This window comes from Vanessa cardui, chromosome 22, assembly GCF_905220365.1.
Source record: "Vanessa cardui chromosome 22, ilVanCard2.1, whole genome shotgun sequence".
NCBI classification, from domain to species: domain Eukaryota; kingdom Metazoa; phylum Arthropoda; class Insecta; order Lepidoptera; family Nymphalidae; genus Vanessa; species Vanessa cardui.
The window spans coordinates 9530937-9555373 of record NC_061144.1 but is presented as its reverse complement, the minus strand read 5'-3'; the positions used below and the strand labels follow the sequence as shown (position 1 = coordinate 9555373).

Sequence of the window (24437 nt, the reverse complement as noted above, 5' to 3'; positions counted from 1 at the left end):
TAGGGACAGAGAAAGCGACTTTGTTTTCAACCGACTTCCAAAAGGAGGAGGTTATCAATTCGTCTGTATTTTTTTTTTTTTTTTTTTTTTTTTTTTTTTTTTTTTTTTTTTTTTTTTTTTTTTTTTTTTTTTTATGTTTGTTACCTCATAACTTTTCACTGGGTGGACCGATTTTGATAATTTTTTTTTTGTTTGAAAGGTAGTGCTTCCCGTGGGGTCCCATTTTTTTTTAATTTTTTTCCGATGATGGTATCCATATGAAAACGACATAAGTCTTAAATTTGCATTATGTATATGCGCGACAAATAGGTGAATAACTGAAAATCACGTTAACCGATTTTGATAATTCTTTTTTTATTATAAAATATATACTTCAAGGGTAATTTGGTGAAAGTTTGGTAAGATTCTGAGCACAGGATCCATGACAAAGTAACGGAACGGAAGGGAACGGAACAATTCTGAGGAGCACGTTAGCGATACTCAGTCGAATCTTTTATTTATAGGTTATTTGGATATTTGAGTCACCTTCCGTAATGTGGTTATGTTTATGTAATTATCATAGTCGAATATTATAATCAACTAGCTACCCAGCCCGGCTTCGCACGGGTGCAATACTGATACTAAATATACTACAGAATTTATTTATTTACGACATCACATCGCAAACTTCTAAAATTATCAGTGTTTCTTTACTATATTGTTCATGTTTTATATACACAAACCTTCCCCTTGAATCACACTATCTTTTAAAAAAAACCGCATCAAAATCCGTTGCGTAGATTTAAAGATATAGGGACAGAGAAAGCGACTTTGTTTTATACTATGTAGTGATGGAACTCCTATACGGCTCGCAGTTAGGGTGCGATATGGGGCAGAATTTCTTACTATCTTTAATCAAATTTTGTGTATGTGATGTGATGTCATATGATGTACGAAATATAGTTGGTCTTTTTCAAAGCTTTTTTGCTGAGTTCGATTACAGCTCTTTCGAGGGATCCTTGTAGTTTACGCCGCGTGACGTATTAAATCCGCATTTTCGAAAGTCTCTTTTTGCTTTATTCGAAAGTTTCCTTTGAAATTGTTCTCGAAGTAGTTTCTGACTCATATAAACGGAACGATTAATCTATCCATATTAAAAAAAAATAGTTAGTCAACATCAGCTTCACTTAAAATCAAAAAATAAATAAAAATTTTAACAAAAAAGAAAAACCGACTTCAAACAAAACACTATTTTAAAACAAATGAATATGCACGAAAAAGTAATAAAAATAATTGCGTATTCAACATATTTTTTAGAGTCTCCCTAAGTTAAATGAAATGAAAAATATTAGACTACTTAAAAGTCGATTAACGATTATATCATGTAGTTATAATTATTGTTATATTTGGAGTCGGTGTCAGCCAATAAAACCCTACAGTATATCTATCAAAAAACAATACGACAATACTTTAACAAATATGTTTTTCACAAATTACCTTTTACACAATAATATACTGGATCAATCAAGGGGCTCGTATCGCTTCTTTCTTTTGATTGTTGGGGCAAGGGCACCGTGGCTGACACCGGCTCCAAATATACCAATAACTATAACTACATGATATAATCGTTAATCGACTTTTAAGTAGTCTAATATTTTTCATTTCATTTAACTTAGGAAGACACTAAAAAATATGTTGAATACGCAATTATTTTTATTACTTTTTCGTGCATATTCATTTGTTTTAAAATAGTGTTTTGTTTGAAGTCGGTTTTTCTTTTTTGTTAAAATTTTTATTTATATACTATGTAGTGATGGAACTCCTATACGGCTCGCAGTTAGGGTGCGATATGGGGCAGAATTTCTTACTATCTTTAATCAAATTTTGTGTATGTGATGTGATGTCATATGATGTACGAAATATAGTTGGTCTTTTTCAAAGTTTTTTTGCTGAGTTCGATTACAGCTCTTTCGAGGGATCCTTGTAGTTTACGCCGCGTGACGTATTAAATCCGCATTCTCGAAAGTCTATTTTTGCTTTATTCGCAAGTTTCCTTTGAAATTGTCCTCGAAGTAGTTTCTGACTCATATAAACGGAACGCTTAATCTATCTATATTAAAAAAAATTAGTTAGTCAACATCAGCTTCACTTAAAATCAAAAAATAAATAAAAATTTTAACAAAAAGAAAAACCGACTTCAAACAAAACACTATTTTAAAACAAATGAATATGCACGAAAAAGTAATAAAAATAATTGCGTATTCAACATATTTTTTAGAGTCTTCCTAAGTTAAATGAAATGAAAAATATTAGACTACTTAAAAGTCGATTAACGATTATATCATGTAGTTATAATTATTGTTATATTTGGAGTCGGTGTCAGTCAATAAAATCCTACAGTATATCTATCAAAAAACAATACGAGAATACTTTAACAAATATGTTTTTTACAAATTACCTTTTACATAATAATATACTGGATCAATCAAGGGGCTCGTATCGCTTCTTTCTTTTGATTGTTGGGACAAGGGCACCGTGGCTGACACCCGCTCCAAATATACCAATAACTATAACTACATGATATAATCGTTAATCGACTTTTAAGTAGTCTAATATTTTTCATTTCATTTAACTTAGGAAGACTCTAAAAAATATGTTGAATACGCAATTATTTTTATTACTTTTTCGTGCATATTCATTTGTTTTAAAATAGTGTTTTGTTTGAAGTCGGTTTTTCTTTTTGTTAAAATTTTTATTTATCGTAGGTAAAGTACATACATTGCCTAAATTTAGTTAGTTATTTAACTAAGTTATTACTCTAACTAAAACAGAGATGTATATTTTCAGAAATAACTGAAAAAAAAGACCTTCATACTTGTGTATCATCTAATAATGTACAGGTTTTTGTCCTATTTTAAACCTAAGTGACGGTTAAACTACTGTAACTTACGTTATTTTTCAAGCTTACTAGTTTTCCTATTTTAATATTATTTTAGTTTCTCCAGAGAAGGGCTATCCAAGCAGCTATTATACCATAATTATAATTTGATTTGTGTAGTTTCAATGTGCCTGCATGGTTTTATGGTCAAGCAGTATTATAATATCAATTTTTCGATAGCCCTGGTCACTTGATACGACGTTATTCCTTTGATCCCTTTTAACACAAATTAGTTGAATGATCACAATAATAAAAGTAATTAGATCCGTTATAAGCGTGGGGTTCTGTGGAAACAAATAAGCACGATGCTATTGGTGCGTTTATCATGATTTGCGATAGGTAATAACCGCCATTAACCTATTTGAGTCCATCTTCATGTCAGTTAAGATAAATGTATACTTTAAAATAAGATAGAAGGAGATACAATATTGAAATACTGGTAAGTGTAAACGAGAAAGAAAGTAATATTTTAGATTTGGCATTGAAATAACATATTAGAATATTTTACTTTTAGTACGTTTCTCTTCTAGGCCATAGATTTGAAAATCAAAAAAATATTCGAAATTCGTTGCTAAAATATAAAAAAAAGTAGGAAGGATCAAGGTAATTCAAAAAATTATTAGCCTTATAGCCATTAACGTATGATTCATTGTCGATTGGCTCGTACCGATACATAATATATTATATTATGTATATCGAATAACGAGAGTGGAACTGCAAATACTACTGTGGACTAAATTTTATATGGACAATAAATCAATCTCTAGTCTAGTAAATTCTTAAGTAGTATTTTTTTTTCTCCTCTAGTTTTGTCTATTATGCTGTTGGGTGATACTTTGGGATGGTTTGCCTACCGACCCTTCCTATTAATGTTAATTTCACTTCTATATATTAATAAAAAATAAAATATTATTTTTCCATATAAGGTTTAAGCAAAACTCAGCTTAATTTTTTTTAGTTTTACTAATATTATATACTGCATAGTTATCCTCGTATTTAAAATTATCTATGATATTTTACTCTTATCAATTACATAGACTAAAAACCTTCACTCTGTGACATTAAAATTTGAACTGGCTTTTGCATAATAATTTAATGAAAAAAGTAGAAGTTGAATGACTAAAGTATAAATACACCAAACAAATAAACCAAAAGGTCATAAGTCTCGATAAGTACCTCTAAGACCGAGTACTTCATTAAAATTTGACTATAAATAGCATTTATTACACAGAAGTTTCAGTTATGCTTTGTATCTTACTTTTCAAAAAATTTATAACTGTTTCACGCTATTTTGAGCCCTGTATAATCTATATGTCATAATAAGAACAGTCAAAATCGCTTATCATTCTGAAATTCACAATTTGATGTAACCAACAATTAAGCAATTGAATGACTCAACAATAGAAAAGGATTAAGACCAAACTTTAACGCTTGCGTAACCTAGTAATAGTGTATGGCACTTATACTCTTTTTATATTGAAAAGGTTTTGTTCTAAATCGGATTCATTGACCTCAGATTTAAATTTAAAAATATGACAATGACATTTTACAAATCTACATCATATAAAAGAAAGTCGCTTCCCGCTGTACGCTTAGATCTATTAAATTACGCAACGGATTTTAATGCGGTTTACATCAATGAACTGAGTGCATGAAGGAAATAAATAGAAATCGCGAATTTCACCTCTGCTGACCGGAAAAAATAAGACATTTTATTTCTTTTATTCTTCAATCCAAAAAGTAATTATGTAAATCCTTATCGTACCTGATTGGAGATGTAATTATATACAAACTATTTTAATATTATAAATGTGAAAGTAACTCTGTCTGTCTGTCGCTCTTTCACGACTAAACCGCTGAACCGAATTAAATTAAATTTGTCATGAAGCAAACTTGAACGCCAAGAAAATATAGGCTACTTTTTACCTGACACATGACAAACAATGCCCTAAAAGACGAACTCGTGGGCGCCAACTAGTTTTAATTATATATGATAAGTAAAAGTAAAAGTAACAGACCGTGAATTTCCCACTGCTAGGCTAAGGCCTCCTCTCCTATTGAGGAGAGAGTTTGGAACATATTCCACCATGCTGTTTCAATGCGGGTTGGTGTAATGCAGACACATATAGGTTTCCTCACAATGTTTTCCTTCACCGCCGAGCAAGAGATGAATTATAAACAAAATTAAGCACATATACATATAGTGGTGCTTGCCTGGGTTTGAACCGAAAACCGAAATCATCGGTTAAGATGCACGCGTTCTAACCACTGGGCCATCTCAGCTCATATATCTCAGCTTATATATAATATTAAATAATAATTATCCTTGGATATTACACTACAATAAAACTATAGCTCAATTGGGATGCTCTGAAAATAGTATTTTTTATTAAATACACTAATTTTAACGATTTAAGAAGAAATAAACATTAAAGCTGTCGTTTACCAGTTATTATAAAGTCTATTACTTATATTAAGGATCTCTCTATATTAAGGATGATGTATCAATCGTTCAAATAATATCAGACAGCTTCATAGAACAAAACAAGTTTACGAAACAAAAAAACTGAAGTGACACACACTTTGTTTCAATATATTACTTTCAAATGTTAGTATAATACAGAAAATATTCACATAAGAATGAAAACCATTAAATGTTTAAATATATACAAATATGAATTCAAAATAGTTACTGTTTAAATCTTGATCGCGTGGAATGGTGGCAAAGCTAGAAAATATCATAATTTATCAAGTTCTGGTTTCGGTTATTTCCGAGATTATATAACATATACCTATATATATATTTAGGTTATATAATTTCGAGTAGTACCAAAATACGTCTGAACATAATATTGGTACTTAAAGTTACTAATATTTAGAAGAAATACGTTAGTCTTTTGACGTATTTTGAGCGTTTATTCAAATCATTTGTACTATTTTATTTCATAATAAAAAATCCTTCCTGGATTATTTTCGATTAATTATAATATTGAAAATCACAATATAATCGTGTAGATGAAAAGTCATTACATTTATTTATTCTGCTTCTGATATTTATTTAAAATTAATTGTTTGTAATCACAAAACCAGTTGGTAAAGATTGCAATATTAAAACCAGTGAAATTTATTTTATTGTAAAATGAATGCACCGTACAATTTCAATATATATATAATATAGATTTATTATAAACGGAAGTTTACATTTAACGGGTAAATATCGCATCGATGGCTCAGTAACTGGAATAACAAATAGCGAGTACTCATACTCAGTAGTAAAGGGTAACATCTATATATATTGTAAATTGATATTATAAAAAAATAGATCCCGCTGAGTTTCTTTCGCCGGTTCTTCTCAAGTCTGAGGTGTTATATTCCGAACCGGTGGTAGATTTTCGACTATCAATAAGAAAGTGTAAACATTTACATTTTGAATAAAGGTTTTTGACTTTGACTTTATATATAAATGAAAAATTATGCATATATATAAATTAAATTAAACGCTCTTTTTTAAATATGTTTGATGTTAAGTTGTATTTACTGCCCAAATATATTGACGTTGTAAAAAATATTAACTTTTTCTTGAGGATGATTAAAGATTATCTACCGCGCTTTTCCAGTGTGTGGTCGATTCACATATGACAATTTTGTTGAAACTAGGTACTTGCAGGTTTCCTCTCGATGAATTCCTTCACCGCTGGGCACGAGATGAATTATTAATACATATAAAAACCCTAAAGCACGTGAAAATTCAGTGGTGCTTACTTCGTTTTGAAATCGCAATTATCGCTTATGATGTATATGTTCTAACCAATGGCCCATCTCGACTCATGGACTATCTGTCTTGTGTAATTTACTGGTCTTCCTTAAAAAAATTGCCAAAAATCTGTCAAATGTCAAGATGACATCCTATAATGTATACCTGTTGACGACCTCCGTGGTCGAGTGGTGTGTACACCGGTTTTCATGGGTACGCCCCTCCGAGGTTCGATTCCCGGCTGAGTATCATTAGTTTTCTATGTTGTCTTGAGTCTGGGTGTTTGTGGTGCCGTCAGTACTTCTGATTTTCCATAACACAAGTGCTTTAGCTACTTACATTGGGATCAGAGTAGTGTATGTGATGTTGTCTCATATTTATATACTAATTTGGTGTGTCGTTTACAGGTGAACGGTATAGTGCTGCATGGAAGGTGCCATCTCAATGCGTCCGCTATCATCAAGGGTCTCGTAGGACCTATCTTCAAGATCATCCTATTGAGGTAAGATAATGCGTATTCATCCTTTGTAATATGTTTATTGCATACATAAAACATACCGCAGTTGTCTGTAAATCAGGTGTAATAGTTAAAAAACGGCTTCATCCCAAATTTCAAACTCTTAAGTGCTATATGGTACACTCGTACTATGTTACTACTATTTCGTGTCTTAAATTTCATGGATTTTGTATTAAAAGTAAATTAACAGCCTGTAAATTTCCCTCTGCTGGGTTAAGGCCTCCTCTTCCATTAAGAAGAGGGTTTGGAACATATTCCACCACGCTGTTCCAATGCGGGTTGTTGGAATGCAAATATGGCAGAATTGAATGATGAAATTAGACACATGCAGGTTTCCTGACAGTTTTCCTTTACCGCTGAGCACGAGATGAACTATAAACACAAATTAAGCACATATATGATAGTGGTACTTTCCTGGGTTTGAACCCGCAGTCATCGGTTAAGATGCACGCGTTCTAACCACTGGGCCGTCTCAGCTCCAGGATTTTGTGTCATCTGTTGATAATTTTATGCCACAAAAAATATTGTAGTTCTTTTATAGGTCTATCAGGACTGCTTGATAAAAATATCTTTGTGATCGTCACCTCTATCATCATCAGTTTGATCGTCACTCACGAAATTCAGTATATAAAATATAAAGATTCTTATGGACCATTACATGGTTTATATTTTTTTTATAATTTACTTGGCGATATGGGATAAGTATGTCCTTTATGCAAGTCCCTTTGGATAGGTCCCACCACTCATACTCAGCAATACTCAGTATTGTTGTGTTCCAGGCTGAAGAGTAAGGCACAAAGTTCATAATTTTTTTTTTATGGTATAGATTGGCGGACGAGCATATGGGCCACCTGATGGTAAGTGGTCACCATCACCCATAGACAATGACGCTGTAAGAAATATTAACTATTCCTTACATCGTCAATGTGCCACCAATTTGGGAACTAAGATGTTACGTCCCTTGTGCCTGTAGTTACACTGGCTCACTCACCCTTCAAACCGGAACACACCAATACTGAGTACTGTTATTTGGCGGTAGAATAACTGATGAGTGGGTGGTACCTAACCAGACGGGCTTGCACAAAGCCTTACCACCAAGTAAAGCAATTCAGACAATTTATCCATCCGCCATATTTTCCATAAAAAAAATGGAACTTTTCATCAATACTTTATAAGACCCAACACATGTAGGACTGTACTCCCGAAAACAAAAGACAATAGCACTTTAATAAAATATGTAACGTGTTGTCTATCGTTAAGCATAAATCACGAACGCGTGGACGTATTGACAGAAGGGCCGGCATCATTTGTCCGTTCCATCGCAATTCCGATTGTCTGTGCGAAAAATTAGTAGACCCTTTCTCACCCAAGGCAATAAGACGAGGAGTTAAACCCTTTTTTTTATACACTGCTTGCATGTACTCATAACTGAGATGGCGTTTTTTCATGCCATACTGAAGGCTGTTAGGCCAATATTATATGTACATTCATTTAACTTAAACCAGAAGTGACAACGCGTTTCGCTTGATGGTTAAGTATATATCATGAACATATATGTAAAGTAAGAGTAAGAAAACCTTAGTCAATTTTCAAATTAATTCCTTTATCAAGTCTTTAACTCTTAGTACCTTTTGAATCTAAACATCAAATCATTGCGACGCAATATGTCATTTTCAATTGGTAAAGCAGATTATCGCTCATACTGAGCACACGAAAATATATCTTAAGGTGACGAACCTTTTCTTTCCCCGACTATACATAAGTAACTCCGCTTCGCATTATCACTTTAAATTAAGACTATTAACGTGACGAACATGTATATGAATATTTCGTGTAATATAATTCTTGTATTACACGAAAGCTATAAGTGTATCATATGATTAGGATCCTTATGAGTTATTGTCGTCCTAGCACAAGCTTTAAGGTTAATTGAAGAGGTAAATAGGAATAATGTAATCTGATAAAATCTTTCTTTTAAAGAGGCTATTTTGAAAGACCTTTCTGACTATGCCCTTTGCTTATCTCTTCCAGCAATTTATCTTTATATCTATGTTTTAACATCTGCAATATAAAGAGAGATGGCCGCTCTATTCTCCCCTTATCAGACGATGATTGAAAGGATCTGCATAAAACATACGAATATCCTTTTGGGTTCCGTAATTTATTTTTACAAAATTTTACACATATCAGAAGCTATATTTATTGTTTAAATAAATGAATAAATATTTCAATAAAGTATACAAATAAATAGTATGTAATGAATGAGTAACTTACCCAGATGGTTTTGCACAGAGCCCTATCATATAACATATAGAAGATGTTTAATACATTTCTTAAGCCCCAATACGGCTTGTATATAGGTAAATAACAATAAGAATATTAAATAAGGAACACAAACATTTCCAAATATTTGGAATCCAATTCCAGGGTATGTTGCAGCAATATTAATAAAATTCAAAAAGGATATAACAACTTAGGTTCAAAGTTTGGCAGAACATTGGCAAAACACGTCACGAGTAATGCCTCCAATATTGCCAAAGTTTATGTTCAGGCGTAATAAAAGTAGTAATTTTTTTAGGACTGGATTACGTTCAATCTGGCACAATGCCAGAAACAATACCGTCTGGAAATGAAGTATTGATGAGTATATAACGATTTTGTTAATTATGTACGTATCAACTGGGAGTTTTTCTTAGTGATAGGGTTCAAGTTGTCCAGGAAGGTACCACCCATCAGATATTCTACCAACAAACAGTATTTTTGGGCTCGATTTGACGTCAACATCTCAGTTCCCAAAGTTGGTGTCGCTGATCTTGTAACTTGTTTCCATAACATGGTATAAAACAAAGTCGCTTACCGCGGTCTGTTCCTATGTATGCTTAGATCTTTAAAATTACGCAACTGATTTTGTTGCGGTTTTCTTTAATAGACGGAGTGATTCGAGAGGAATGTTTTTGTATATAATACATGGACAATATAGTAAAGAAACACTGATAATTTTAGAAGTTTGTAATGTGATGTTGTAAATAATCAAATTATGTATACCATTGATTTAGTATCAGCATTGCACCCGTGTTAAGCGTAGGCGGGTTGCTAGTTAATGTTTATAGGTGGTGGTGACCACTTACCACCATAAGAATATTATTATTTTGTGGATTCGTAGAAATATCCACGGAACCCTAAATTAATTCGTTCCCGACAAACACTTTGTCTTTTCCCCAAGTAATTCGTGTGTACTTTATTACATAGCAACGCAGCTGTGACGTTCTCATATTATTTTCTGAAGACAGTAAACTGAAAAATAAGCGTTTATTTGCTAAAATACTTCGATAGGAGTTTTGACGTCGAAAACATGATAAAATCTTGTTGGTTATCAAATATTTACATTTATTTTATAAAAAAGGCAATGCCCTGAATGACCGTTTCGAATGTTAGCTTAAACTTTCGTACTTGAAATTTTCGTAAGAGTTCTTCACAATTTAGCATAAGCCGTTTAATGGATTATTTATTGTTAGCACATCAAAACAAATGAATGTCTATATGTAACTCTGTCTGTCTATCTGTCTGTCGCTCTTTCATGACCAAACGCTGACCCGATTTTGATGAAATTTGTTATGAAGCAAACTTAAATTCCAAGAAAGGACATAGTCTATTTTTTGCCTGACACGTGAAAACCAACACATTAAAACGCGAGCGAAATCTCAGGCGGCTACAAGTGTTTATATAAATATTTGGGAATATAAGTCGTATTATGTTGAAAATTGATTACTTGGTAGTAGGGTTTTGAGCAAGCCCGCCTGGGTAGGTACCACCCACTCATCAGATATTCTACCGCTAAACAACAGTACGCAGTATTGTTGTGTTCCGGTTTGAAGTGTTAGTGAGCCAGTGTAACTACAGGCACAAGGTATATAGCATCTTAGTTTCCAAGGTTGGTGGCATTGACGATGTAAGGAATAGTTAATATTTCTTACAGCGTCATTGTCTATGGGTGATGGTGATGATGGTGACCACTTACCATCAGGTGGCCCATATGCTCGACTGCCAAGCTAATCCCTAAAAAAATTGATTTATTTTAACTAGAATACGATAAGTGTTAATATTGTACGTAATACTTTTCAATCGACTTCAAAAAGGAGGAGGTTATCAATTCGTCTGTATTTTTTTTTTATGTTTGTTACCTCATAACTTTTTACTGGGTGGACCGATTTTGATAATTTTTTTTTTGTTTGAAAGGTAGTGCTTCCCGTGGGGTCCCTTTTTTTTAATTTTTTTTCCGATGATGGTATCCGTATGAAAACGACATAAGTCTTAAATTTGCATTATGTATATGCGCGACAAATAGGTAAATAACTGAAAATCACGTTAACCAATTTTGATAATTCTTTTTTTATTATAAAATATATACTTCAAGGGTAATTTGGTGAAAGTTTGGTAAGGTTCTGAGCACAGGATCCATGACTAAGTAGCGGAACGGAAGGGAACGGAACAATTCTGAGGAGCACGTTAGCGATATTCAGTCGAATCTTTTATTTATAGGTTATTTGGATATTTGAGTCACCTTTCGTAATGTGGTTATGTTTATGTAATTATCATTGTCGAATATTATAATCAACTAGCTACCCACCCCGGCTTCGCACGGGTGCAATACTGATACTAAATATACTACAGAATTTGTTTATTTACGACATCACATCGCAAACTTCTAAAATTATCAGTGTTTCTTTACTATATTGTTCATGTATTATATACACAAACCTTCCTCTTGAATCACACTTTCTTTTAAAAAAATCGCATCAAAATCCGTTGCGTAGATTTAAAGATATAGGGACAGAGAAAGCGACTTTGTTTTATACTATGTAGTGATGGAACTCCTATACGGCTCGCAGTTAGGGTGCGATATGGGGCAGAATTTCTTACTATTTTTAATCAAATTTTGTGTATGTGATGTGATGTCATATGATGTCCGAAATATAGTTGGTCTTTTTCAAAGTTTTTTTGCTGAGTTCGATTGCAGCTCTTTCGAGGGATATTGTAGTTTACGCCACGTGACGTATTAAATCCGCATTTTCGAAAGTCTATTTTTGCTTTATTCGCAAGTTTCCTTTGAAATTGTCCTCGAAGTAGTTTCTGACTCATATAAACGGAACGCTTAATCTATCCATATTAAAAAAAAATAGTTAGTCAACATCAGTTTCACTTAAAATCAAAAAATAAATAAAAATTTTAACAAAAAGAAAAACCATGAAAAACGGGGCAAGGGCACCGTGGCTGACACCGACTCCAAATATAACAATAATTATAACTACATGATATAATCGTTAATCGACTTTTAAGTAGTCTAATATTTTTCATTTCATTTAACTTAGGAAGACTCTGAAAAATATGTTGAATACGCAATTATTTTTATTACTTTTTCGTGCATATTCATTTGTTTTAAAATAGTGTTTTGTTTGTAGTCGGTTTTTCTTTTTGTTAAAATTTTTACAACTTAGTTTCATTTGTCACATACACACACTTACACCCATTCACACACATGCACCAATAGGCGCACAAATTCATTCACACAACCAAAAACAAATAAAAATAATTATTGTATTTATTTAATAAGATATTTGCTATGTTTTGGAGCTGGACATTTAGACATTATTTACGAATGTCTTGTTCACGAGACTTCTCGTAAATTATCGGTAAATATTATCCCATATTGTCCCATATTAAATAACTGTAATAATAAAAATACCCGTGTTAATTTAAAATCTATTATAAAAAGAATCACATTATATAATGAACATAAACCTATTTTATTTACAAACATATTATATAATATATGTTTTGCAATTACCAACGTGATATTTCTAAAGAATTTCGATTATTTCAACTTTCGGGGAGAGAACTGATTATCCTTAACACAGGTTATTGAGTTAGCCTAGTTAGGATATCCAGTGCTTAATCTAATAATGTCGTATACGCCGAGATACTTCAGAGACCACAAATGTTACTGATATTTTTTTAATTTCGTTTCTTATGAAATTATATTTAAAAAAATTGCATATTTCGCATTAAAATCTGCTACACGTGTAACCATAACATTGGAGCAGCGTGATCAAATTATCTACAAATCTCTCCTCAAAGGAAAGGCCTTAACCTAGCTGCAGGATAATTATTTGCTGTTACATCCCTTTATAAAAAAAACGTTCTATAATCTAGAGATAACAGCGATCAAACGAGCTGATACAGAATTGACTTTAGTTAATCATTAATATTCCAGAATCGTGTACAGAACTATTTTTGTTAAGTGAGCAGGCTTAGAAAAATTGACTGCCTCGAGCCTAGTGATTAGATAAAAGGCTGCCGATTGCGAATTCCTGAGTTCATTAATCCCTTTGGAATAGTCTCCTGGAATTGATCGCTGAGGCCAGAACCTAGAGCCTATCCGAGATGGCCCAGTGGTTTGAACGCGTTTATCTTAACAGATGATTGCGGTTTAAAAACCAGTCAAGCACCACTGATTTTTCATGTGATTGTTCATGCTCAGTGGTGAAAAAAACACCGTGAGGAAACCTGCATGTGTCTAATTTCAAAGAAATTGTGCCATACAACAACAGCCTGTAAATTCCCACTGCTGGGCTAAAGGCCTCCTCTCTCTTTAAGGAGAAGGTTTGGAACATATTCCACCACGCTGTTCCAATGCGGGTTGGTGGAATACACATGTGGCAGAATTTCTATGATATTTGCCACATGCAGGTTTCCTCACGATGTTTTCCTTCTTTGTGCCATATGTGTAACCTTCTCTTCAAAAGGAGAGGAGGCCTTAGCCCAGCAGTGTGAAAATGCAGACTGTTACTATACTGTACTGTTTACTGTACTGACCAAAATCTGTTAGCAGGATCGTTCATTTCCAAAATAATACTAGCACATAACAAATACAAGCGCGCTTGTCCTGATTTGTCACCGTGACGTTCCTTTAAGATGCATATATTTCATCTAGGCCTAAGATCTTTAACATTTTTTATGGCAATTAAATATTTGCTCTCTTTTTTTGCAGGCGAAAGGCGGCCTTAGAAGATGTGGCTGTAAAACCTATAACACAGTTCCCTGTTGGTCTTGACGAAGAGGTAAGTCTTCACATAAGCTTAGCATAAGATAAATAAATTTAATTTTGACAATTGTATCGGGAAATGTATGGAAATAACATATTATCTAGTAACGTGATCAGCAATTTACATATTGGGATAGATTTAACTTTATGTAGAGTCCTCGACTACACTTTGTTTCCAAAATTTTTCTTCGTAAAATTTACATTAAGACGCGGTAATCAATTTAAAATAAAAAAAGACAAAAAATGTAATGTCTCGTTGGAGTAATTTATCCGGTTTTTCTAAGTTTTTGGCGTTTCTTAATTTTTTGACGACAATGTTTAAATAAGTGTAAATTTACTATATTCAATTAGACTTTATAGTAACACAGTTTAGTTTAATTCAACAGATTATTTAAAAATAGAATAGTATCTTCATAACATTTTTCTCTTACTATTATTTGAAATACAATAAAACTCATTCCAAACCGATGAATCCGCATAAAGCACTCAGTAGAGTCGTAATACTTCAATTACCTCCGTGCGTTCCTATCGGAAGTCTGGCAGGCGATTTAAAATCTATTCAAAACTGACCTTTCATGATTCTTCGGCCATTGTTATCAGCTCCTTTCATTGAATAGAGCCACAGATAATATAGAATTTATCGTAGTTTTACATTGTTTTTTTTTTTTAGTCGCACTGGCTCAGGTGTTAGTGCTATTTTTAAAAGGAGTTCTTGTTTTTTTTTTAATTTGGAAACGTCTTTATTGTAAGACAAGTCAAAATTAGAAATATCCTTCTTAAAATGTAAAAAATAATGATCGATAATATCTAAATATTATTTTTTTTATTTTATTTATTAAGTAATAGGTTTTTTTCATAGAAACTGAATAGGTATTTTTTTGGAAGTTGCCAGTAATTTGGAAACGTCTTTATTGTAAGACAAGTCAAAATTAGAAATATCCTTCTTAAAATGTAAAAAATAATGATCGATAATATCTAAATATTATTTTTTTTATTTTATTTATTAAGTAATAGGTTTTTTTCATAGAAACTGAATAGGTATTTTTTTGGAAGTTGCCAGTAAGAAATTCTTAAATGAAAAAAAGTTTTTTCAGAAAGTATCTAAAATATAACTTCGGACCTCTCTTTTGCAATATTGAAAACCAATATACAGTGATACTTCACGTTGAATATATTAAAACATAATTATTAATTATCCTTTAAAGGTTATAATGATTAAAATAGTTACTGTCGCTTATCACTTTCTGACACTTAACGATCATATTTTAATCTACTATACGAAATCCAAAGACATGTTATTAAATAAAATTATTATGTCAGCCCGACGATTGATTATTGGCACTATTTTATACTAACTGTATATTTCGACCTTAAAATAAAATATAGATTTTAAATTCGACGGATTATATTAAATAATTCGTTACATATATACATAAATATGGTTTATTAATTACACAAGCTGACGTGTCCCAGTTAATAGAAATATCATATAATAATTAATGTGTTATAAGGATACCTGCATACTTGTAGAATCAACGAAATTCCGTACAATTTGTATTCACCAACTCAAATTGGTGTAGCGTGGTGTAAATGCTGATATAAATGCTTAATGTTACGTATAGTACCAATGTCTATGGGCATTGATGACCACTTAATATCATGTGGTCAAGTTACCCGTGTGTCTACTTATATGATTAAAAAAATAGAGACGTAAATACTTGTTTTGGATTTGAACCTGGAACCCCATAATTTGCAGTATAATAATTAGCCACGAAACCATAAAGGTATTTAAACATTGTGTTGTGTTTATACAAATATAATAATATAGTAAAATTAGTCGAATCGGTTCAGGAAATATATTTCGAAATTATTTCGGTTCTATAAACCGTATAACATAAGATTAAATCCAGCTCTTTAAATATATGCCTGAACGGGCAAATATTACGCGCATCTGATACGTTTTTGTTGAAACCCGGTAAGGTTTATCCCTGGGTCATAAATTAGCATAGTTTTTATCCGGGAGAATTAATGTTATGAGCGGGGACGGTCGAAATACTGCATTTTTACACCCAATGTCGACGCGAATAAAATCGCAGACATACATTTGAGTTGTAATACTAAATGAACGTTGAATTACAAGTAAAAAATAATTTCAAGAGAAAAACGTAACGAAAGCGATTCCATTATCCAAAGAATGATATTATTTAAATAATAATTTATTATTGTTTATTCGCTTAGCACTGACCTTGTCGAATCATCTCGTCTCTTTCGCACAAATTATATTATACACGCCGTTGATTTCCGTACGGTTTTCCTACGACTTATCCGCGCAGACAAAAATAAACTTTATTTTAAACGTCATAATATAAAATTTTCATTGACGTTTCATTTTTCAGTGTTTATCTTACGAATACGTATCGAAACGGTATAAGCGCCGGGTTGTTTGAAGTGAAATGAAACGTAATTCGAAGAGTTTAAGGTTGAGATTCGAATGGTCTGTAAAATTATGATAGGTGTGAATTTAAACGAAATCTTGTCTATGTTATCTTACACATAGCAATGTCATACAAACATATGTGTAAGTAGTGTAGACGCCGCGGCGTAAGAGTACGCTCACAATTTATAATTTAATTACCAATGAACAATATTTAAATATAAAATTAAAGTGTTCGATTAATTGACATGTTATAAAGTGAAGTGTTTTCCGAGTGCAAGTGTGTGTTTAAGTGATGCTTAAAACAAATAATTCGTAACGATACCATATTTAGATTTTGATGTTAAATATTTTCATAGAATTATTTATATCGACTTATTAGTTTAACATTTTATGCAAAGAGGTTTTAGTTTTTTTTTTTTTTTAATGTCATTTGTATAACATTACATTAATTTATGTTATGACAGTTTAAATTAAGATTATCCTTACATGGAAGGACGTGATAATTGTATAACATGTAAGAGGTTATTTAATTAACATATTAATTTGTTCGGTAATTATTATGTATAATATATAAATAGATCAATCAAATGATTCGATTTTGATATTGAATATATAGTGAATAAAAAAATGCAAATTTTATGGATCATTGAACTGAGGTAATAAAATATATTGACCATACTTATAATGAGCGGTTACGTTACGTACTGTTAAAGCAAATATTTGTATGTAAATATAACTTATCTCAAATACTGATCAAATTTGATAAAACATGACCAAGGAGAATCGTAGTTACGAAAATTATAACTGCAATCCAATGGAAAAATACCTCGTTAACCGAACTCAGTCACAAATTGATACTTTACAATTTATAAATACATATTTATACTAAATATATATATTACTATATGTTACTACCGGTTTTACTCACATAGAGTATGAAAACACTCCTTGGTGGGTGTCATGATATGATATGATATTTTATAACTATAGATCAACAGCCTTAAATATAAGTTTCATGCTTCTAGTTCTAAAAATGAAAATAATTTCTTTTCAACCCTTTATAACACTGTTTTTCCAATTAAAAAGTATCTCTCATTTCTCAGGCTCTAACTATTTTATTACCAAATTTCATTTTAACGGGTTCAGTCATTTGGCCGTGACAGCCGGCTGAGACAGACAGACATAGTTACTTTCGCATTTATATTAAGTATGGATACGAGTGTGTATGAATTCAATATACTTAGAATGCACCAATCCGATTTTAAAATATATATTTTTTTGTATCCAATAGTCCATTTATTGATAAAGGCTATTGACTATATAAGGCTATAAGATACAGTAACGTTTATAGGAGTGAAAACGTGCAAATCTAGTGTTAATATAATATTCCTAATGTTTAAATTAATCAGTGAACTTAAGTCGTAAAAATTAATATCAATTGACGGGCTATGAACAACAGTATATTGAGTTCATTACCTGTATAATATTTTATAATCGTTATGGTTATTTCAGCCCCTGAGCCGCGTGTATAGGGATTATATGCCCCATGTTTTCTGTTCCCTGATAACAATTAGGAAAACATTTCAAATAAATAAATATACATTTGAATTGTTAATTAGGATTAAGTTCGCATTGTTTTTTTGTTATTATATATCTGAATGATCATAATACGTGTAAATTTGACGACCTCCGTGGTCGAGTGGTGTGTAAAACGGTTTTCATGGGTACGCCACTCCGAGGTTCAATTCCCGGCTGAGTATCATTAGTTTTCTATGTTGTCTTGGGTCTGGGTAGTACCGTCGTTGCTTCTGATTTTCCATAACACAAGTGGTTTAGCTACTTACATTTTCGTTTTCTCGTATTTATTTATTTAAATATTTGCCGAACCTGTGGCTTTATTCGCGTAAAAATTATAATCATTTATCTATAGCATATAAGTACTGTAACAGACAGTCTAACTTAAAAAGGCAATCTTTGTCATTTTTCCGGGATACGAACTAACTTTATGCTAAATTAAATCAAAATCGGTTTAGTATTTTAAGTAGTATGTAAAATGTAATATGTACTTACCGAGTTACTTTTACATATATAGTAATATTAGAGATGTATAGAAGATGATGTTATGTACTAGGAGGTCAGAGATCAATCCAGTATGTGTCAAAAACAGTTACTCATATAATATTTTTCAATGTTGTGACTCAACATAAAAAGAAAGTTGTCATGTCTACGATAAGGAGGACTTTGAACGGGCTCATCTGGGCGGGTATCACCAAGTTATATTAATAATAATAAATATGAGACAACATGACATACATTACTCTGATCCCAATGTAAGTAGCTAAAGCACTTGTGTTATGGAAAATCAGAAGTAACGACGGTACCACAAACACCCAGACCCAACAACATAGAAAACTAATGATAATCTCCATTGAATCGGCCGGGAATCGAACCCGGGACCTCGGAGTGGCGTACCCATGAAAACCGGTGTACACACCACTCGACCACGGAGGTCGTCGGTAGTTTCAAGTTTACGTTTTAAATAGGTCTGCTCATTTACAGAAGGTAATATCTGATAGGTCACGTGGTTTCGGTTTATGAGAATGAAAAGAGAAGGCGACATTGTCATTAGTTGTCTCGTTTTCTCAACCACCTGTCCGATATTTCTGTTGACGTACATTAAAATTATTTTTCAATTTCTATAGTCGAAATAAAAATACATTATTCCTTCATAGGTTTTCATAATGTCTTTTTATCGCCTAGCATAACATGACGATAAAAAGACGCAACAACAACAGCAACAACAACAGCCTGTAAATTCCCACTGCTGGGCTAAAGGCCTCCTCTCCCTTTGAGGAGAAGCTTTGGAACATATTCCACCACGCTGTTCCAATGCGGGTTGGTGGAATACACACGTGGCAGAATTTCTATGAAATTTGTCACATGCAGGTTTCCTCACGATGTTTTCCTTCACCGCTGATCACGAGATGAATTATATTGACAAATTAAGCACATGAATCAGTAGTGCTTGCCTGGGTTTGAACCCGCGATCATCGGTTAAGATGCGCGCGCTCTTACCACTGGGTCTTCTCGACTCTTAATGAAAAAAGACGCGTAGGAAACAAAGTGTCTCTATCGTAACTGATTCGAAACGTAATCGTTAGGCCGTTTTCTTTTTCCATTAACACGACGATCCAGATGCGTGTTGGTAGACGTTGGATCGGAATTCAATCGAGATCTTATAAGTGGCCATCTTTACGACTGAACTGTGATTCATTTTTGTGAGAAATAATCAGAGGTTATATGTATTAACTTAATACAATTGACTGATGGGTTCCACGTTTTAAATGGATGGTTAGAACGCGTGCATCTTAACCGATGATTTCGGGTTCTAGCCCAGGCAAACACCAGTATAATTTGTGTTTATAATTCATCTCGTGTTAGCCCAGCAGCAGTTACTTTACTTTACTATATGGGTTATGATTAAAAAACGTCTTGTAAGAAGCAGGAAGTCAAATCTAAAATACTACGTCTTCCTATTAAATATGAAGTGGTAAAGAGAAATGACAAATATTATCACTTTGTAAGTTATTAACTACGATAAAATGAAATAGAAAAAAGTCTATTCAAGCTTGTATTCCAACTTCGTATTTACACACGTGAGTAAGTTGAGATATATTTATAGGTTGTGGTTTCCACTGCATGATGCATACATACTAAAATAATATGTTGAACATTTATTTTTGAACTGTTTATAATTTGAAATATTTTATATATTGCTTGAACGTGACCTCGTTCGTTTACACTAATGATTGATATTCTTAATAAATATAATCCTATATTGTTATACTAAGCTATACGATTGTGATGAATGTGTTATGAGTTTTTCTGACTACAAAGGTTGTATGTTTCTTTTAATATAAATGTTTTATATAAAACCTTTTTCGTCACCTCGTATAGTCGAGAAAGATAGCTAGTGGAATATTGTATAGTAATATCGGCAAATACACGACAAATTCTTATTATAATACTTGATTGAATGATTAATAGTATTCATAAAATATACGAGAAATCAAACACATTGTTGTTTGGAAAGTAATAAACTTTAGTAACGATTAATATACCTATATTACTGTAAAATTTAATCCAAATCCGTTCAGTAGTTTTTTCGTGATTAATTGATTGATATTCAGTGTATTCTTGATGATAGGGCTTTGTGCAATCCCGCCTGGGTAGGTACCTACTACCTCATCAGCTTTCTACCAATAAACAACAGTACGTAGTATTGTTGTGTTCTGGTTTGAAGGGTGAGTGAGCCAGTGTAACTACAAACACAAGGGGCATAATATCTTAGTTCCCAAGGTTGGTGGCGCATTGATGATGTAAGGAATAGTTAATATTTTTTACAAGGTAATTGTCTATGGGTGACCTGATGGTAAGTGACCACTTACCATCAGGTAGCCCATATGCTCGTCCGCCAACCTATTCCATAAATAAATAAAAAAGAGTAACAAACATACATACATCCTCACTAACTTTCGCATTTATAATATTAGTAGGATAGGATTAATTATTAACGGGCGGCATTAAGATGATGTTTATAACGCTAGGGGTCACATATTATTAAGTTACCCTGACCACACTGACTGACATAATCTGTGAAACAGGATGCAAACACACTTATCTATATACAGTACTAATTAAGAAACCAAAAAGGTTTACTTATTATTTTACGTCAAATATATATTGATATAATAAATGTGGAAGTAACTCTGTCTGTATATCGCACTCTTTCACGACCAAACTGCTGAACCGATTTTGATGAATTGAATATAAAGCAAACTTGATCTCCAAAAAAGGAAATAGGCTACAACAACAACAACAACAGCCTGTAAATTCCCACTGCTGGGCTAAAGGCCTCCTCTCCCTTTGTGGAGAATGTTTGGAACATATTCCACCACGCTGTTCCAATGCGGGTTGGTGGAATACACACGTGGCAGAATTTCTATGAAATTTGTCACATGCAGGTTTCCTCACGATGTTTTCCTTCACCGCTGAGCACGAGATGAATTATAAAGACAAATTAAGCACTTGAATCAGCGGTGCTTGCCTAGGTTTGAACCCGCACTCATCGGTTAAGATGCACGCCTTCTAACCACTGGGCCATCTCGCCTCATATCAAATAGGCTACAGTTTGCCTGTTACATGACAATCAACACGCTAAAACGCAAGCGAAACCGCGGGACTACTAGTTTAAAATAATTGCCTATGCGTGTTCAACTGTTTGGCTAGTCATGATAATGTGGTCCAGAATTTTCAGATTCGATTTTAAGTTAAGGTTGGTCAATTCATTTAATAAGTAAGAAACAACGGTGTTAATTGTTATGTATAAGTCTTTCATTAACTTGTATAATAAGATACAGTAACAGCGGTTTTATATTTGGTAATGTATGTCATCCCTTCATAGTATAAAACAAAGTCGCTTTCTCTGTCTCTATGTCCCTTTATATGCATAAATATTTAAAACTACTCAACGGATTTTGATGCGGTTTTATTGAATAGATAGAATCGTTCTAGAGGATGGTTTTTGTATATAAGGCATGGTCAATAAAATAAAGAAACTCTCATAATTTTAAAAGTTTGTTATGTGATGTCGTAAATAAACTCTGTATATATTTAGTATCAGTATTGTTCGGGTCGGTCGTTTTAAATACAGTAGATTCCTTTTAATCCGAACAAAATGAGGACAGACCACGTCTGGATTTTACAAAGCCTGATTAAAAGGAATTTGTTTTAAAATAGACATGATAATTAAATAAACTAGACAATGATCTAATCTTCGTTTTTAGTAGTGGTATACTCTTGAACTAAAGTAGGGTTAACAAAACAATCATGATTGAAAACTCATTAATTCTTATCCGGATGAACGATCCCCTATTTAGATCCACGTGTCTCTATGCAATCTCGTCTTCTAATAATAAAATAACAAACTAATAAATATGATTGTGAAATCAATAAACATGAATTATATAAACATATTTATGGTATCTATTCATAAATATACGAAGCTTTAGTGTTATCAATGAAATGGGAAAGATGTTTAGTTTTACTTAATTTTTTAATGACGATTATCGAAGTTTCATCTCTGGACGAAAACTTTAATTTTTAAAGGAACATTTATTAATAATTTAATATAATTAAAGTTATTAATTTCGGGATATTTACCGTGTTTTTTATTTTTGGTCGGTGGAGCTCGATATTTCGACATTATCTACGAATGTCTTGTTCAGTCTCTTGTACAACTTTAATAATAAAAATAACCATGTTAATTTAAAATCTTATAATGTAATATGAGGCTGGTTATGCACCTGCAACCTCATCGGTGTTGCAGACGACCATGGGTGGTGGTAGTCACTTTCCATCACATGAAACTTTATTCAAGTGGGCTTTTACAAGCACTTTTGAATCGTCAATTAACAATTAAGTGAAGCTACCACCGGTTCGGAAAATTGATCCTACCGAGAAGAACCACCAAGAAAGTCAGTAGTTACTCTTTTTCAACATTTAAAAAATAAAAAGTCATGTTAGTTAATACAATTATTTAAATTAATATATCCTGCGTGGAAGTCAACAGGTAATAATTCCACGCTTTTTTATCATCTACAAAATCTTGTATCGAGTAATACGCCTTTTAAAAAATATACACATATTGAAAATTTATAATACCTACTTAGGGTCATATTTTACCGTTATACAGATATATTTATATTGTTGGGTAATTTTACCAGATATCAGATCTTAGTTCTCAAGTCGATGACGAGTTGGCGATGTAACAAATGGTTACTAATTTTTTACAGGGCCAATGTATTTTGATATTGGTGACCAACAATAAAAATTATATTTGCAATAGTGGATCCAATGCCTTATTAATCTTTTAAAATAAAAAAAATGTAAAACAGCAAACGAAAAGGTCGAATCACCAAAGCAAAGTTATTTTACCAATTGAGACGAAAGGTTACCATGATATAACGTTTTACAGTTTCTTGGCCTTTAAAGACAATAGGGTATTCTGTATTGAAATAACAGAATTACTAACAATTCAAATACACAATTAATTCTACGAAAATATGAGTCCATGTCTATTTTTAAATTCATGTCAAGACATGTCTGTTCTTGTTGTTTCGTTTACTTCGAAACACTGTAACACCCGTATTTATAGACAAGTAACTACTTGATGCTAAGTAATTTCTTAATGAAGTCATTACTTGAGATTAGAATTCTTAATTACCAAATTATAATCTATAATCGAGCAACACCCATTACTTACTTGAGCAAATGTTTAAGTCATACTTGACGTTTAGTTGTGAATTCTATGTGGCAACACTTCGCGCCTGCGTTTCGTTTCATTAATAGGTAAACATAAAATCTAGATTATTTAACACGATCTAGCAATAACCTTTTGGATTTTACTTTATTTGACATTCATATTAGTAATAGAGTTATTTAAAGTATATCTATTTGTACAAATTAAATAATAATTTAATAGGTACAAAAAATAATGTTAGGAGAGACAAAACGTTTGACATGATATAACCTTACCAAATTTGAATGTTTACTTTTACCTCCGGGTTATATGACGACACGTGATTTTTTACTTAGAAAGGTTATGCATTCATTTCTTTCTTAAAAAAAAGTCCCTATCGTGTCTTATAA

The 24437-nt window shown here is 32.3% G+C and overlaps 1 protein-coding gene across 1 annotated transcript in view; it reads left to right on the top strand.

Annotated features, from left to right (window-relative positions):
• LOC124539228 overlaps window positions 1–24437 on the top strand; it is a 226231-nt gene that overhangs the window by 180220 nt on the left and 21574 nt on the right. Inside the window, exons 26-27 of the mRNA XM_047116525.1 lie at window positions 7079–7173; window positions 14237–14306. Of these exons, the coding sequence (XP_046972481.1) occupies window positions 7079–7173; window positions 14237–14306 (165 nt within the window). The remainder of the gene's footprint in view (window positions 1–7078; window positions 7174–14236; window positions 14307–24437) is intronic.